The sequence below is a fragment of the Cyrtonyx montezumae genome, unplaced genomic scaffold (assembly GCF_038088225.1).
Source record: "Cyrtonyx montezumae isolate F1298 unplaced genomic scaffold, pur_monq_1.0 scaffold_10, whole genome shotgun sequence".
Taxonomy (NCBI): domain Eukaryota; kingdom Metazoa; phylum Chordata; class Aves; order Galliformes; family Odontophoridae; genus Cyrtonyx; species Cyrtonyx montezumae.
Window position 1 is genome coordinate 3797866 of NW_027071826.1, and position 17576 is coordinate 3815441.

The 17576-nt window shown below is 47.2% G+C and overlaps 1 protein-coding gene across 2 annotated transcripts in view; it reads right to left on the reverse strand.

Moving 5' to 3' along the window:
• Positions 1-1843: 1843 nt before the first annotated feature.
• The window catches only part of MAP4K5 (mitogen-activated protein kinase kinase kinase kinase 5), a 50238-nt gene continuing 34505 nt past the window's right edge, over positions 1844-17576 (reverse strand). The window contains exons 14-32 of one of the 2 annotated variants that reach the window (XM_065748404.1): positions 16370-16428; positions 15691-15755; positions 14137-14181; positions 13185-13227; positions 12685-12895; positions 12063-12160; positions 11906-11947; positions 11224-11308; positions 11059-11138; positions 8508-8568; positions 7366-7480; positions 7185-7243; positions 6342-6445; positions 5654-5831; positions 4642-4710; positions 4058-4150; positions 3163-3233; positions 2559-2614; positions 1844-1931 (exon numbers count right to left, since the gene is read on the reverse strand). In XM_065748404.1, the coding sequence (XP_065604476.1) occupies positions 1844-1931; positions 2559-2614; positions 3163-3233; positions 4058-4150; positions 4642-4710; positions 5654-5831; positions 6342-6445; positions 7185-7243; positions 7366-7480; positions 8508-8568; positions 11059-11138; positions 11224-11308; positions 11906-11947; positions 12063-12160; positions 12685-12895; positions 13185-13227; positions 14137-14181; positions 15691-15755; positions 16370-16428 (1622 nt within the window). The remainder of the gene's footprint in view (positions 1932-2558; positions 2615-3162; positions 3234-4057; positions 4151-4641; positions 4711-5653; positions 5832-6341; positions 6446-7184; positions 7244-7365; positions 7481-8507; positions 8569-11058; positions 11139-11223; positions 11309-11905; positions 11948-12062; positions 12161-12684; positions 12896-13184; positions 13228-14136; positions 14182-15690; positions 15756-16369; positions 16429-17576) is intronic. The other variant, XM_065748412.1, reaches the window with a different exon arrangement.

Here is a 17576-nt window from a genome sequence, read left to right on the forward strand (position 1 = left end):
GCAGTGAATGAATTCAAAAGCAAAACACTTCCACTACAGCATCTATACACCGTGCTTCACTTTTGCTTTGCTCCTGCAGTAGAGCTGCAGCTGTAACCTGGGGCTGCTCACCCAGCACTGACACCAGTGCTGGAGAGCTCTGCTTCCACCCCATGCTGCTTAAACCTCTCCTCAATGCTGCCCATCCAGCCGAGCATTGGTGACTTCTGAGCACTGGTGGTGGCTGAGTTTTAGGTTCTGAGTGTACATCAATTATTAAACCCCGATACGAGTTCAGAAGCGAAAAGCTGGACTTGATTCAAACCCCAGGTCAGTAACAAGAACTGCTTCTGAGCGATGCTGGATAGAGCACCACACACCACTCCTGCCCCCTGACAGCGATGCACAAAGCTCCTAACCTGCCCTCCTCAGGGCAGCAGGCCTCAGGAGCTGGACGGATGCCCTCCAAGCACTGCTCTGTCTGCCTACGGACTGCGACTCCTCGCACGGAAGCAAGCAGGTGGATGTGAGCAGTAAAACCAGGCACCAGCCCACGGGGCCCCAAACATCTTAATGAACGAGAAGGACAAACGGACCCATGTGACTTTTTAATGGAGAAATAAAAAAAAAAAGAACGAAAAATGCAGCGGACAAAACAGGGCAAGGGGAGAGGCGACCGAAAGCTTTAATACAGAATACTGCTTCTTATCGTATTTATTCATGCCACCCACGGGGATGCAGCACTCCCACACCACGGGAGGGTGAGGGCAGAGCAGAGGGCCGGGCACCGCCCCGCGCTCCCCTCGGGAGCAGCATAAATAAGCGACACGTCACGGGCAGCCCGGGACACAGCACTCCATGCCCTAAGGACGACGTGCACCTCGTGTCACAGGGCTCAACCCTCACTTGGGAAAATAAAGCATATATATTTTGTACATTTATATATATATATATAAATATATATATATAGATATAAAAAATACACGGCGGCGGTCAGCTGAATACACATGCACACACACACACGGATGCGGACGGTGCACACCCCCCGGTGGCAACACGTCAAAACCAGCACTGTACTTGGTGGACACACCCCCTACTCTAGCAGATGAGAAGATCCCTTTCATGGCAATTCTGCAGGCAAGAAGGAAACCAAAATACAAAATACTTTGTTGTACAAAACTGCATTTTTACACGGCCCAGCGACGCTGTAACACAGCCCTCAGGAACGCACTACATCTCTATGAGGAGGAGAAGAACCAAATCTTTATACAATTGTAAAAAAAACAACCAACCAAACAACCAAAACCCAAACCAAACCTGTAAGCTGCTCTGCAACCTTCCTCAGCTAAAAGTTAGATCTGTTACACCATCCTAGCAGCAGATTAATAAATAAGGATTAAATAGTCTATAGTACAAAGCCACACCGCATGGCGGATTTAAAACCGAGAAGCTCTGCGGATACTTTCACTCCCTACACAAATTGGTTTCTTAATTAAGAATAAGACTTGGTATAAAACAGGGAAACGGCCAGCACTAGGTCTGTATCTACAGCATACACAGAAAACCCCAGGGAAGTAAAATAATTAACAGTTTATGGCACCTTTACTGAATAACATTATTTTAAAGGCTCTGTTTCCCTACACTAATGAGTAAAGGGCTACTTATTTCATAGCTTTTAATAAGCAAACTCGACATAACCAACCACACAGTGGCAAGAGACAGAACCAGCTGTTCCCAGCTGCAAGAAATGTATTGATTTCCACCTGAAAACAGCAAAATTTCGGTGTCAAGAGAAGAGTCACAGTCCCACGTGTACTGAGCTCCCTAATGCTCCTCTGTTCCTCCCGTGGCCATTCCACTGCTCTCAGTAGCTGTTCTCGTGGCCAGCCAAGATGTACAGGTTGCTGTGAGCGGTCGGGTTCTCCGTGGGCCTGCTTTCCAGCACTACCACTCTGCAACCAAACACAAAAACACCCGTGTGTGGTCAGCGGCGAAGCACAGAGCACGTGGCTGTGCACAGGTTCCTGGAGGACGGAGAGAGAGGGAACTCCTACGGACCTGGGGCACTGGATCCTCTGAACCTATTACCTCATCTCCCACTCTGTAGCATCGCTTCTGTAACGCTAAGGCAGAACAGAGGCAGGGAAGCAGGCTGCCCTCCCACCTGCCAGAGGAGGGAGCAGAAGTCTGGGGGCTACAACTGACTCCTCGGCTCTGTCTGTCTGAGCAACCACAGGTACACACCCCCAAACCCACAGGAACTGGGGCAGCTTCAGCAAAGGTGTCCCACCAGGAGGCAGCAGCGTGTGCTGCAGCACTGGGGTAACGAGGTGAACGCACCACGGCGCATTCAAACCCCAAAGAGCTCCACGTTTGCTCCACTACTTCCAGGTCTCACAGTCCAGAGCAGCAAAGACCTTTTTAAAAGCAATTTGCTGCCAAGATAATGTCAGCTCACCATGAAAAACCACCCCAGCTACTGCAGGTAGAAACAGTGTGACTGCGTCCTCTGGGATTAACCACAGACGGAGCTGCTGTGGGATAAAGAAAACAGGGCAGTGTTTCCTCAAGGGGATTACCTGTCAGAGCCCAGTAAGCGAAACACCCTGGTTTCATCTGATATCTCCTGGGTAACCTGCAGAAACATGGAGATGTTAAGGTCCATTTCAGAGGCAAAAGGAGATGTCCTGGTCTGAGCTGGAAGGAAGACTCAAAAATTCAAATACCATTCAGTGAAAATTACAGAACTGAATCAGACAAACTGGCACTAAGTAAAACAGCGTTCTAAACCACATAAAGTAAAACTTACTTTACATCACTTTTTAAATTGCAGACTGCTATCAGCCCAGAGGACTTGCTGGGGGCACCGATGGACCGTGGTCCCACAGCACAGATCAGCTTCCCTGCTTTCACAGAGGATGCCATGGAAAAAGATGATGTTCTTTTTGAAAAAAGGATGCTTATTTATTGTTTTCCCAAGGGACACCCAGGAAACCCAAATGCTGCTTACACCACACCGAAGAGCCTCTGCATGATACTCCTGGAAACAGAGGAGCTTAGAGCACGGTGTGAGCTCTGAGACACCAGGCACAGCACTGCCCCCAGGGAAGCAGCTAAAGGAGCCTAACTGCTAAGTAAGGAGCAGGACTTGGTCAAACCAGGAGACGCTGGGAGGTTACTTACTTCATCTGACTTGAAGCTCTTGCCCTGCATGCCGTGTTTCCAGAAGGCCAGCACGCTGTCCTGAAGGCACACTGCAGAGCAGAAACACAAACTCAGAGCCAGGCATGGCTTATCGGAACCAGGAAATCTGGGATTCTCACCAGCAGTGATAATGGGAACCATGTGGACAGAGAACGTGTGAGACTTTGACTCGTGACAGAAGAACGAAACTAAAATCTCAGTATAAAGACTTGGTTGGAATTACCATTTGGATCGGAGGCACACATCACTTTCTGCAGTCCAGCTCCAAACACGCCACTCAGACGCTCACTGTTTGCCAAGACAAGAGGCAGCTATCTCTTTTTTTCCCCTCACTTCCCTGGATTTTTATTTTCCTACTGACTTGACTCTGGAGAAAGCACCAAGAAGTGCAGAGACGCTGCCAGCAGTGCTGGGGACTGCTGGAAACCACAGGTCACAGCAGTGATCACTGCTGCTTCTAAGGAGCCACGAGCATGAAGATGGAGAGGACTCTGGCACAATGAACTACCAGCTCTGAACCATCTCATTATTCGATTCTTTCAAATAATGGATGAAGAACACGGTGTTCCTTAAGTAGTACTGCAGAAAACTTGTTTATATATATATATAATGCCTTGCTTTCCTGAATCCCAATTGTTTTCCCTTACTGCTCCTCAGAGTCACGCTGTGTCTCTGCTCAGCATCAGCTGTGTCCCCGTGCATGGCACTCAGCACAGCCCTGAGAGCAGCAGCTAATGAACCAGAGCGTGTCAGAATTCAGGGAAGCATCACAACTGTGGTTCTTTTATCAACCTTCTGTCAGTCAGATCTCAATGCACGCCCTCCTTCCCCCACGTTCTCAGCCCTTGAAAGCAGATGGAACCCAATCACTCACCCACTGACTCAATGCAGAAATCGAAGCTCAGCTCGGAGGCCAACTTCTTGCTTGACTTCAGTTTCCCTTGTAAATTCACTATTTTCACAAATTCTCAAAAAAAAAAAAAAAGCAGAAAAGCCAACATTAAAACACTTCTCTCAACATAAAGGCAGAACATTTTCTTACTGATTTCATATGTCTTTAGACTTCACTGACGGCCTTCCTGAAGATACCCAGCTCAGTGCAGAAACACAAACACAGATCACGGCTGCAGACTCAGGCAGATTAAGTATCTGCAGAGTTCTCAGTGAGGTACCAACCTCTGGGGTACAGAGGTTACAGTGACTGTGTGTGACATGGGCACATCTATTCTCATCTGCACCGCGTTGTGTGTGGGGAAGAAAGGAGAACGGTGCACAAATGGAAAGTGGAATCACGAGAGCCAAAGTGGAAAGAGCAATCCACAGCGTCAGTCACCTGTGCTGAGAGCCAGGAAACACACACAGATGAGTCACCAAGGGAGAACAATTAACTTAAGGCAGAGGTAAGATGACAGCTGTGGCCAAAGGAGGCGTGTGAGGGCAGCAGGGTGTGTCACTTACTGTCCAGGCACACCAGGACGGTGTCTCTTTCCAGCTGTGTCACGTGAATGGCATCCAGTTGCTGGTTGCCTTGTGGAAAAGGAAAGAGGTTATTTGATATCACGTTGTGAGACTGAGCTCAGAAACCCCCTCAGACACTGCTGATTGCCACTGTGTTTTGGCATACCACAAACATTTTTGCAACCTATTGTATCTGTGATTCTTTTATACCTTTCTTTAGTGCTGCACCATCCCAGAGTGCTGCAGGAGCAGAGCAGGGCCTAGGAACAAGCCCATGAGCTCAAGGCACGTACTCAATATGAAAGCACTACAGTTCTTGGCATGGAATACATTTTGTGTTACAGTTTAGCACAGCTTCCTTCAAGAAGAGGAGCTACAATGAACAAAAGGAATCATTAAGGGAACCTCTGCCCCTATAAAATGTGCTCTTTTTCCCTAAACTCACAACTGGGAAGATTATTGTGCTAATACTGAACTAGAATTGGATGGTTTGGATATTTTTTTAATTAATGAAGTTCTCATCACAGCTGTATTTAAACGTAAAAAAGCATATCCAAGAGTGCTTGCAAAGCAAAGCATCTGCAAGATATCAACCAGCTTTTGAAGATAAACCAAAACATTCTACTTCTTAATAAGCAGCTGAAGATGACAGTCCTCCCCCAGGGGCTGGAGGACAGACAGGAATGCATTTATGTGAGTCTTGACACAGGAATGAAGGGGAAAAAGCATTAAGACTGACCCCAGCAAGAAGTATGCAAACCACAAATGAGAATGCAATCAGCAGGGTCTGCATTACTATTTAAGGAAATTTAATGAGAGACGTGTCTAAAAATGAAGTCTTTCAGGATAGTTTACACTGAGGTTGGCAGATCATCACAAGAGGAACTTGGGATCAGTTTCAGTGCTCTGTGCAGATAGAGGCTGCCTAGCACAAAGGGATTCCAAGTGACTTCTGAGGCTGCTCAGCAGTCAGCAGGGGACAGACAGCTGCAGGGCAGCCCAGGCAGCATACCTGCACCTATTTCTGTAAACCACGAAGAAGCAGAGTTCAAGTTGATTGTCTCGAAGTGAACGACCTGGTTTGGCTCAGAGCCCTTGCTGATAGCCACGCACACCATCGGGTACTCCTGCTCTGGGATCACCAGCATCTCAAACACATTCAGAGGGCTCGGCAAAGGAAAATCAAAGTGCTGGGGGGAAAAAACAACACAGGCATTGGTAAAGATTCCTTCTGCCTTGGGGGTACGAAGCTTAAAATGACACGCACCAAGTGTAAAAGGTACAGGAGTGCTTTTCACTGCTCCTCAGAGTGTGCTGTTAAGCTGAGCAGGCTATGACCTATGCCAGTCCGTTCTGCTGGTGCTGGGCTAGATCCAACACTGCACTGACTTCAGCCACTGGATTTTCTTAGTCAGCGTGCATCAAGTGCTCAGAACCCACAGATGGCACCAGACAGAGATGGACTCTCTGCTACAAATTCTAGACAGGTTATTTCAAAACCATTGTGCTCAAGGAACACTCAGATGTCGTGCTGAGGGACGTGGTTTGGAGAGAACTACTGTGACAGGTGGACAGTTGGACTGGATTGTCTTGGAGGTCTTTTCCAACCTTGGAGATTCTATGATTCTATGTCACGATTAAGGTAATGGGGCAGTAAGAGGGGCAAGCAAAAGTACATGTTCCAAACCAAAAGGAAATACCTTTATTAACATGAATTTCTGCATTGGCTCATACCACTGTAGCAGAACAATTCCGGACTGCAACGCGCCGCAGAGGTACTTGTGTCCTGTGTATGGGTTTCTTACTGCATGGAACAAACAGAACAACAAAATAAAGCCCTTTTAATGCCAGAAGGCCTGATGGAAATACAACCTGCAGATATCTTTACAAATGGTTTAACCAACAGCCTTACTTTCACACTGCTAACTGTTTTCTGGATTGCCATTTGAATATCCACAGCGATTCATACTGTGCCACGTCTCAGATGAATGCAATTACCCTCCTAATTACTAACAACCAGCATGTGTTAAGTCCCAGTGAAGAGGCCAAGTGCTGAGTGGCCAGAAAACAGTACCACCGTCTTCCTGGGGCTGAGGAGGGGGAGTGAAAGGTCCAGGTCCAGCTGCAACTTCAAATAAAAACCATCTCCAAGCAGTCCACGTGCCCCAAAACTCCCCGTGTGCTCTGACAGCTAATGCAACAGACATGATGAAGGGCTGGTTGGTTTTTTTGGCTCAGTTACAGGCAAGAGCAGCCTGATTTCGGGAATAATTTATAAATATGCCTACTGGAGACACCGGAGATGAGCTGAACAGGACAGCCATGTTTGCAGCCGGGGACCTCATACTCTGCTTGAGCAAAAGTGTACAGTGGTACCTCGCATGGTGCTGGGGCCAGTTTTCCAAAGGACACACCACTGGCATCCTCCACTGGGTTTCCCAATGGATCTCAGCCTAGTTAGCAGCATGTTTAGGTTAAGGGCTGGTATGAAAAGTTCCCATTGAATGGCACAAAATGGAAAGGAAAGCAATGCATGTACTCACCTATACAGCATTTGTGACATCCTTTTGTGTCAGGAATCTTTGTCGTTAAGGCAAACTTCCTGCAATAACAGGTACAAAAAGCACATCAACGTGAGAGGCCGAGGGCCTTCCATGCTCCCAACCCATCAGGATTCCAAAGGACTGCCATTTGTTACTGATTGCAAGAGGAAAAGACTTGTACCTTGGTAATATTTTGTCAGGAAACCTATGGGTTTGAATGTGAGCAGCTAGTCCTGTTTTTTTGGCTTGTTCAAACAAAGCTATCAAGTTGTGGGAGTAGAGCTGGAACGTTTTCCCTGCAAGAGAGAAGAGCACACATTGCTCCAGCACACGCACCTCCGGCAGGGAGCCGTGCACGATAGGAAAATGGATGGAGAGAAAATTACCTTCTAGAAAAATGGACCACATGCGTCAGATATTTCAAGTCCAATTAGGAAGAAAAATAAAACAAGACAACGATAATAATGCATATAGAGAAGACATGGCATTCAATGCACAGTTCATAACACTAACAAAGCTCTGACTGTTACGGTATGCACGCGTTCTTAGAAGGCCGTAATTACACAACTGCAATTAACCACACTGGGACATTTTATCTATAAATCAGTGGAAGTGGTGTAACACAAAACCTGTGTCTTTAAAGGCACAACGTTACCCTCAGTCTGTGTGCCATGTTACTTGTTTCCCTGCTAGCAGTGCCAGGAGAGCTGCAGAGCCTCCTTCCCACCGATCCGCCCGCTGCGTCAGCAGCCCCTCACCACCACCACCTCCTCCTTTCACTTTGAAACCAGTTTTGTTTTAGCTTTAGTCTTCTAACTCTGGCTCTGACATGCAGGCAGGCTACAGCAAGGGATCAAACCCAGCAGCAACACCACGGTAATGCAGCTGCCTGAGCAAGCTCTGGCTTAATCCTCTCTTAATTTTATCACGACGTTTGAACGTGCCCTTATTCCAGCTCTCCTGGCTCAGGAACCAAAGAGGAGGATGCTGACACTGTCTGGGTGCTTTGTCAAATGACAACTGGGGCAGTCTGACAAACACCAACCTCTTTTCAAACTGATGCCAAATCTTCTCCAAACTGATTAATAATAAGTAAATAAAATGGTGGGAAACCCTGGCCAAGTGAATCTATTGCCTGCGAAGGTGCAGTTCTAGCTATGGAAACCTTCCCAACTAAAGCACTCATGGAAAAACCCTCCTACACAAACACAAGAAACCATGCACAGTTTTCTACTTCAGAACAACGAACATATGATGTACTGAATTAAGATTTAAGTGTTTTTATCTTTATCATTTTTAAAGTTTTCTTCTACTTACACGCACCTGACAAGGACATCAGGGTGTTGTTGATGACATACAGCCAGGTGCACTTCCGGGGAAACAGCTGAAATGAGAGATTGTTTCCATGAGTTGAAGCACGCAGGGATTCATCCCCACAGCCTTCTCTGCCACTGTCCCTCTACATGATGTTTTCCACTTCAATTCTGGGACCTGCCTTCGTTACAGAGGAAGGGAGTTACACAAGGGGCAGCCAGTCTAGACTTGGGAAGCTTTAAGGGTAAAGCCTCCTGAAGGGAATGACAGCATCCAGGAGTCTCAATTGTGAAAGGAATAACAGAATAAGGACATGGGCTTTGTGGTTTTTTGCTGCTGCTGACTGAATTTATTGAAGATTCACAGATAAGGGCCTCCCGTGAGAAAAAAATTCCAGTAAAAGAGTTCACAGGATTAAGCTGTTTTTAAAGAAGGCTATTAAAAAAAGACAACAGCAGAGTGGTCTGCTGAGGGGAGCTTTGCAATCCCTGCAGAAGATCACAGAATCATAGGATTGTTTGAGTTGGAAGGGACCTTTAAAGCCCATCTAGTCCACCTCCCCCACCACCAACAGGGATGTGCTGGAGTCCAGGATCTGCAAAGGAACAGCTGCACTGGTTCAAGCAAACGTTTACCTATTTCCAATGGGCACAGTAAAATGTTATAACTTTTCCTAAGAAATGACCAGCACAGGAAAGTAACAGACATAATGCTACACCAAATACCTCCTCAGCTTGGAAAATGCTGAATCAGATGGGGGTGCTATGCTTTTAGTGAGCTCCACTGCGTTTACCTTCCTCCAGTCTGTCCCTCCAAACTCACTCAGCACCCTTCATTCACCACTCCCCACAGCACGATGAAGGGAACAGTTGGTCCCTATGGGCCCTCTCCAAGCAACAGTTGAGATGGGAAAATATTTCTGAGTTCTCCTATGCCATAAGTACCACAAACCCATAGTACAGCAAATGGAAACAAGGACACAAGGCTGAGGACAAACAGGCAACCGTGGGATAAGCTGGGATGAAGAAACCTAAGAAAGGTTAAGGTGTAAATCAAATGACCAGTGCTAATTAGACAGAGGCAACAAGAGAAACCAACAGAGCAGAAAAGTGGGAAAGCAAAAGGCTGGGCCCACAGCTTGACAGGAAGGAGCATCTGGACTACATGATGAGGTGGACAAACTTGTGCTGCAAGCAGATACAAGCCAAGTTAATGACTATTTTGACCAGATACACTCATGTCAGCAGGCCACGAACGTTTACTTCGCAGTACTTAAGAACTGGCTCAAACCCCAAGGTCTCTGCAACTCTTATTTCCAAAAACTGTTGGAGGACGACCAAGGGCCTCGAGGACAAACTTTTTAATTCACAGACTCACAGAATCGTAAGGGTTGGAAAGGACCTCAAAGATCACAAGAACAACCCCAACCCATCCCCACCATGCTCTGACCACATCCCTAAAATTCCCAGGGATAACAAGAGGTGAGTGCAGAGCTGTGCAGGACAGGCTGCTCATATGCCCACACCTTCAACATAATCCCTGCTGCTGGATGCAGCAAAACAGGGAGATTGGAAACACAAAACAACGGTCCCTTCCAACCCAAACCATTTTATGGTTGAGAAACCAGTGGGTTATTAACCCTGGAGAGACAGGAAGCACTTTGAAGGATACGACCAGAATGAAAAACCCGAGAAACAGTTAAAAACATATCTCAGGTGCCAACATTTGGTGGTGAGGAATCACAACATGAATACACACAAGTAGGAAAACAACCAGCATGGCTGAAGCACTGCTGTAAGGCCCTGGAGTGAGCCAGCTGAGGCTGCTCTCTCAGGAAAGGAAACTAATTTCAGGATGCATTAAATGTCCTACGCAGACATTACTGTCAGACATTTGTTAGACAAGCAAGTAGCTGTTCCTCGAATCTGCTGATGCTACAAAAACATTTTTGAAGCCTTCAAACTCTACATTCTCCTGTTGCATTCGGGTGTATACTCACCTCTCTGCACTTGGAAGGATCTTTTCACTGCATCAAATTCAAATTCATACTTTGCACCACCAAACCATTCCAAACCTCTCGCTTTTGCCCGTCCCAGTTCCCTGCCAACAACACCCTGCTACTTCTGACTCCAAAAAAGCAAACCAGCACCACTGTGACTGTGTGAAGTGCCTCTGGAAAGGGTTAGGGAGCCCAAGAAAACAGAAGCACACGTGTGATTATTGGTGATAACAACACCAGCTAAAGTAAACAGCCAAGGGCTTCAGCAGCACCCTGAGGAAAAGCAATATGCCACCTAGTGGAGATCAGATGGAGAAAGAAGCACCAGGCAATCTGCTGTCTCCAAGGAGAAAGCTATTTCAGTACACAGCCCCTTTGAAAGCAGTGTTATATAAACAGCAACAAAATTCAAGCAGGGGAACTTTTCACTCTGGGACTTCCAGTGATGACTCTGATGCAAATCATTTTACACCACAAAGTGCAGCGTCCCATCTTTCCCCTTCTAACACACAACTTTCTCTCTTCACGTCACCAAAGCCATTCCGACACACCCAAGATCACCTGTTCCATTGTTGCCTCGTGAAGTTCATTCAAATTCAAAGTATAGATACCTTCTTCTGTTCCAAAGATGATGTACTGATCTGAAAAACAAGCAGTGGTTCACTTCACGAGCTCCTCAGCGCCGGCAGCAGGCGGGCTTCAAACGCCCACAGGAAATAACGTTACCTTTTGTATCTGGATGGATCCACGACGTTGCACAATTAATCTTCAAAGGGCAACCATCAAAGACTTTGGAAAAACACGCTCCCATCTGAAAGAGACAGAAGCTGGAAATTCAAACAGGTTCCCAGCACCAGTTCCACCTCCCGGCACTCGGCCGCTTAACGCAGCTCTACGCACCGCTGCTGCCTTTCTCTTCAGACTCAAACTTCACTGTAACATGCAAAATCCTTCCAACTTCCCCCAAAATCTACAGTGCAGCCTTCCAAACCTTTCTGTAGACCTCACATACATTAAGAAATGCAAAGAGGGACCGAAATTACATCTTACCCAGTGGTAAGAACAAAACGGAGCACTTATGTAACCGTGTGAGAAGGCCAAAGCAGAAGAAACGTTCTGTAATGCTCTCCCATCACCACCTCCTTCCCCCAGTTATCAAACAGAGAGTGCCACTGACCACAGCCCACAGAGCCACTGAGGTGTGCACCTCTTCAGCACCCAGCTGAACAGTGCCAGGAGGATTTGAAGGAAAGGATTTAATGCGTAAAGAACTGAATGAAAAGCGATGGGCTACGGCATGCGGATGCCAGCCCAGACGAGGTGGTGGCTCAGAGCATGAACCTCCTGACACTACAGATGACACGACAGCAGGCTTCCAACAATTGTGAGCACAAATGGGGTTTCTTACCAGCACCTTTGGCGTGGGTGGCAAACCATTGATAGCTGGCTTCTGCAGGAAGAGAGAAAGATCATAACGTAGGTCCCACGCACCGACATAACACTAGCTAGCTTGAAAGGAAGGGTGACAGGAGGCAGCTGATGAGACTGAGCATCACAGTACTCACAGGAAAATCTCTTTTCTCTTTTTTACGTGGCAGCTGAGGGATTTGTCCAGATGCTTCTGCATTTTCCTCAGTGAGTTTCAACACGCCATTCCCGTTTCCTATAAAGAAGCCCATGTACACTTTGGAACTCGCTTGACATAATGAAACAGAAAACACTGTTGCTCTACTCTTGCTTCTCCCCTGTGTTTAACAGGAGCAGAGCATAGTGAACTATGAAGCTTCATACGGACACCTCAGGCAGCCAAGGCTGAAGCTGAAGGCCAAGGCTGCCAAGGCTAGCCACCCTTCCACACACAAAGCTACACCGTAATTAAGGCTCCTCGTTATCCAGACAGACCCTGAGAATAAAGCTGTGCCAAGGTTCTTACAGATGATCCTTCCTGCATGCTGACTGCTTTTATTTGTGCAGGCAATGGCACTGCTGGCTGAGCACCCCTGCTTGGGGAAGAACATTTCCACCAAGGGTCACGGCCCTAATAAGAACCAGCACACACGTTAGAAGGAAAGCTGTGCTTTGTGGTCAGCTTGTATTAAAATAACTCTCTGCTGAAAACACAGCTGATCCCAAACTGATTTCCTTTTGCAGGAAACAAGTCCCCTTTAGGAAATGCAATGCATTTACCCAAGTCACTGTATCTAGCTGTGAGCAATCCTGGGCTGCTGATGCTGTTGGTCATACCAATGGGGGAAGAATCACTCTGAGGCCCACAGACAGGAATACTCTGCCTCCTGTGAGCTGGTGGGGCTTTGTTTTGTGAGTCAGGGAAGTGTTTTATGGTCTGAGACTTTTCATCATCTTGGAGGTTTTCCTCAGGGTAACTGCTTATTCTTGGCTGCAACAGACAAAAGAGGTGTCAATTACCTGGGAAAAGGCATCTGCAAGCACACACTTAATGTAAATTTTAATTCAAGACACACTGTTGCTACATTAAAAAGGCATCAGCCTTTGAGCAAAGGCATCTGACAGAAGAATAATTAAGAGGTATTCCTCCTCCAAAGAAAAATCCCAGCAGCGGGCAGAACACTGAAAGCACATCACAAGCTCTCTCTAAAGCACAAATGCAAAGCACTGCACGAGGAGGGCTCAGCTGCCTCAAACCGCTGAAACCCACAGTCACTCACCTTAGAGGGTAGTGGAGGTGGCCCTGCTCGCTTCAGGGTTGACCTAAAATGCAAAGGTGCAGTAGCTGTCTTAGTTAAACCAATACAAATAGAATCGACTGAGAACAATGACAGTAAATAAGAGAAGCTAGATGCACAGAAAAGACTCACTGCAGCTTTGCAGTGGGGTTGAACCAGAAGACCGAGACTGGGGGGCAAAAATACCAACATGAGCATGTTAATGTTGTTAGAGGTGTTGCTTTTAATAAAAACTTAATTTCTTTCATAAATGCAGCTGTCAGAGAACATCACCCGACGGGCACATCATCTACGTTAAGGGACTGGTTCACTGAAGGCATCACCCTCCCATCACTGGAGTGGTGCTTTTGTGCTTGCTTTACTAGCAAATGCTTCCTGACAGCACAAATGCTGCACTTCTGCACCAGCCAGTAAGTCATGGTGCAGAGCAGCGTCCTCCCCGGATTCTTCTAAGTGGCAAAAGAAGAGCACTGGACATCTATGAACAACAGTCCCAACTGCACCCAAACCTGGGGCCAAGCAGCACGCAGCTTCCCAGCCACTCCGTACACTTTGAAGCTTTTGCTCTGGCTCAGCCCAACGTTTGCCACAGGGAGGAGCTGCACAAACCCCCCCAGAGCTCTGCAGGGATATCTGCATGCCCACGGCTGCTGTTAGGCCTGGATGGATTAGTCAACGCCGAGTCGACTTGCAAGTATCAGGTGCTTCCATACACCCCAAAGGAGGAGAGCAAGGAAGAAAGCATCGCTTTGCACACGTTCTCCAGATGATCAGACAACCAGACAAGCGTGCGTTAGGCCTTGGAGCACGACCAGCTCTCACTTGGTGAGTGGCAAAGCTGCCTGCAGCCCTTTAAAGGAAGAGCTTTTGCCAGAGCGCTGCCTGCTTAGCGAGAGCCACGCGGAGCAATGCAGAACGAAGGAGGTTCACTCACTCTTCAACATCTTCGCTCCCATCGCCAAATTTGGTAAGCAGCCCCCTAGGTAAAACGTTCATGAAATTAAGAGTTGTGCACTGAGGTTTACACGTGCACCCAAATCCATTTGGTGGCACCATTCGGTTTCTGAACGAGCACCTCATGGCCCTTCTCAAAACAAAGCACTCTCACTCACTGCATTAAGCCCTCTGTAGGTTGGCACGGCCCTTCCTTCCTCACCCAACCCCTGGAAGGGGCTGTTCAGGTTGCAGGGCAACCCAGGACCCTGCAAATCTGCACGACTACACACACCCCTACCATGCATTCAATCAGAGGGAAGAAGAGTTGTCAGCAGGAACTAATAAAAACCTAACAGAAAAAAAGGCCCTCCCATCCACAGAACCCATACAGAAAAGTCACAGAATCACAGAATTGTAGGGGTTGGAAGGGACCTCTAGAGGTCATGGAACGTGGTTTAGACAGTATCAGAAACTCTACAGAAAGAGAATCAAATCAGCAAGTCGCTTTGCAGGAGGACAGGAAGATGAGCACTCAGAGCCCACCTCCCTCCTGCTGCCTGCACAGAGCTCACAGAAAGGCTTTGAGGCTCACGGGGGTCACAAACAAAACAGGAATGAGGGAATGAGAGAGGTCACTGTCACTAATGGACAGGCCAAGGAAGGGCCTTGAAAGTCACAGAAAAATGAGCTGCACTTAGAAAAGACCCTAAGGCAACCTGCACGACAGGTCAGCCTTCGAGGGGCAGCGGCGTCGCTTATGCAAGGCCTTGTCTGCAAAAAGAAACGTACTGCCTGCTGCTCAGCTGCAAACAAAGCTGGGAAATGGGCTCTGCCTGGCTGTTATCTCAACCTGAAGTCCATCCTCCCTGCGGAGGTGCATCGCTATGCTAAGCTCTCACAGTGCTGCTCACAAATTCAGAGGCTGCCTTTAAAGGCAGAAAGCGACAGCTTGCAGCCAAAGGAAGCCACAGATGTGTTCGATTCAGCACTAATGTGGGCAGAGCTGTGCTCCCTCACTTCAGGCCTGCTTCAGCCCAGGGGTAATCACAGCTCTGCCTCCAAGGCTGCAGCCCTAAACCCCGCACAGCTGTGATGACACTCACAGCACTGTGTGTGCAGAGCTCTTTCCTCCTTCGCTTACTGCCAAGAGCTGAGTGCAGCCACACAACGTCACAGCCACACGAGTGGCTCACAAGAAGCACAAGGGCAGTGCAGGATCCTGAACTCAGCCCTTGCAATGTTACTGCTTTTCCTTCCTTCCCAAAATTGCCTTTGGCAGCACTATTTCAGCAGTGCTGGGGTCCTCAGATGCTTTGCTTTCCATCTACTACAAGTTTGAAACAAACTACTGCTCATTGTTAAAACAGATTGAGATTCACTCTCCAAGACAAGGACCAACCAACTGCAGAAGGGCAACTGCAAACCAGTAACATCTCTTTCCTTCTAAAATACACTTGAGCTTATGGTTTGGTTTTCCAGCTCAGCATTTTTTCTCTCATACCCTATTCATTCAGTCACACAAACAGAAGATGTTTTTAAACTCTGTACTCACTTGCTGCTTCCACCTTCAACAAAAGGATTCCAATGCGAAGCAAAGTTGGTGCCAGCTGCCACAGCCTGAGGATGCAGAAATGCTCATTGTTTTTTCCCCTACCAAATGGAATCCACAGGGTGAGAAAGGCCTGGGACATCCCCAAGCTCTGCAGAATGACCCACAAGCAACAAAACAGAACTCCAAAGTGAGGTCGTGCTTCACAGTACAAACAACTATTGAAAAGATAATGTCTTCTCCTTCAGCTCAGACTGAAAAGCAGCACCTGGAACAGGCACAGTGCCAGGAGCAAATAACAATAAATGACATGAGAGCAGCAATTCATGGTGAGAGATGGAGTCTCCATTCGGGGCACTTCCAAGATGTTGCTATTCACATCCCTTATAAGAAAGGGAGCCCTCGTGCACACAGCCACATAGAGCCCCACAAGAAGGTTCATGATGTGCAGGAAGCTGCTGAGAGCTGGAACAAACAGCAGCAGCTCACACAGGGGTACAGCTCTCTGCCCAAAGCACAGAGGGCAATTCATTTTCCTAAAAACATGGTGATTATCTGGGGACCAAGAGCAGCCTTATCACGACCTGCAGCTTGGACACATACCTACCACTCTGAGTTGGACTGCAAAACAAGGAAGGGGCTACGACTGAAAGAAAGAAGGAAAAACCAAACTTGTCCTTACCATTTCATCCCGAGCTTCTGTTTCTTTCCGCAGAGGGGGTTCAAACTGGAGCTTATCAACTGCAAAACACGACGTTGTCCACTTTAATACACTCAGCACTGTGCTAATACCCTCCCAGTGCTTACTGCAGTGAAACACACATCACAGAATGGTACAGGAACACTCACAGCACCAAACTGGCCCATAAACTGCCCATCAATTCCAGTCTCATTACTGCCCAGAAGCTTAAACTTGCAAACATGAAACACACAGGAAAGGAAGAGATGAGAAGTGATACCAAAGAGTAATAAGAAAACACACTCATATGCAACTGTGTAACCACACATTATTTTTAAAGCACGTGGAAAAAAAAACGTAAAAGGCTTTTAACAGTGATCCTCCTCCAAGTGAGATGCTTGTGACTCAGAGCAGCCAGCAGTTATGCTACCACAGGCATCAGTCCAAACACAGAAAAAGAGTTCCTATGCTCAAAATTCCATCTCAGATCCAACCAAGTAGAGTATCAATATTGTTTTAAAAGAAAATAACAGGTTTTATACAAAGAAAATGCACGGAGTTGACACACGCCCTGGTGAGGACAGCTAATAAAATCCTAAGTTGGGGTCAGGAAAAGGTCAAACTAATGAATTTGAAGCAGTGTAAAGAAAAACACAAAATCACAGAAAGGAAAGGGTTGGAAGGGACCTCAGAGATCACCTAGTTCCAGCCCCCTGTTGTGTGCAAAGTGCACCACCTTACTGTATTTTCTTACTGCAGAAAAACAGCTGACATATTCACGTGAAAATATGCCTAATTAACAAATTACTCCTCATTTTTGATGTTTACCTGTAATTAGTGATTTTGGTTTTTTTTAAGTAAGGCTTCAAGTGCGACAGGGATCACAGAACTGGAAAAACTGCATTGGCCATAAAAGATTTCTGCCTGAACATTACTACGCAGCAGTGAGATGAAATGAAACAGAACAATATGCATTTCTGTTTTGGAAAAATGGAGCTGGCACTGCTGCCCACTGAGCTGTGGGTGCCCATCCCTGGAGGTGCCCGAGGCCACGGATGGGGCCCGGGGCAGCCTGAGCTGCAGGGAGCTGTCCCTGCCCATGGCAGGGTTGGGGCTGGGTGGGCTTTAAGGTCCCTTCCAACCCAACCATTGTGTGACTCTATGAGAACATTCCTGAAGATTCACATTCACACACTGTTTCTTCTGGTTT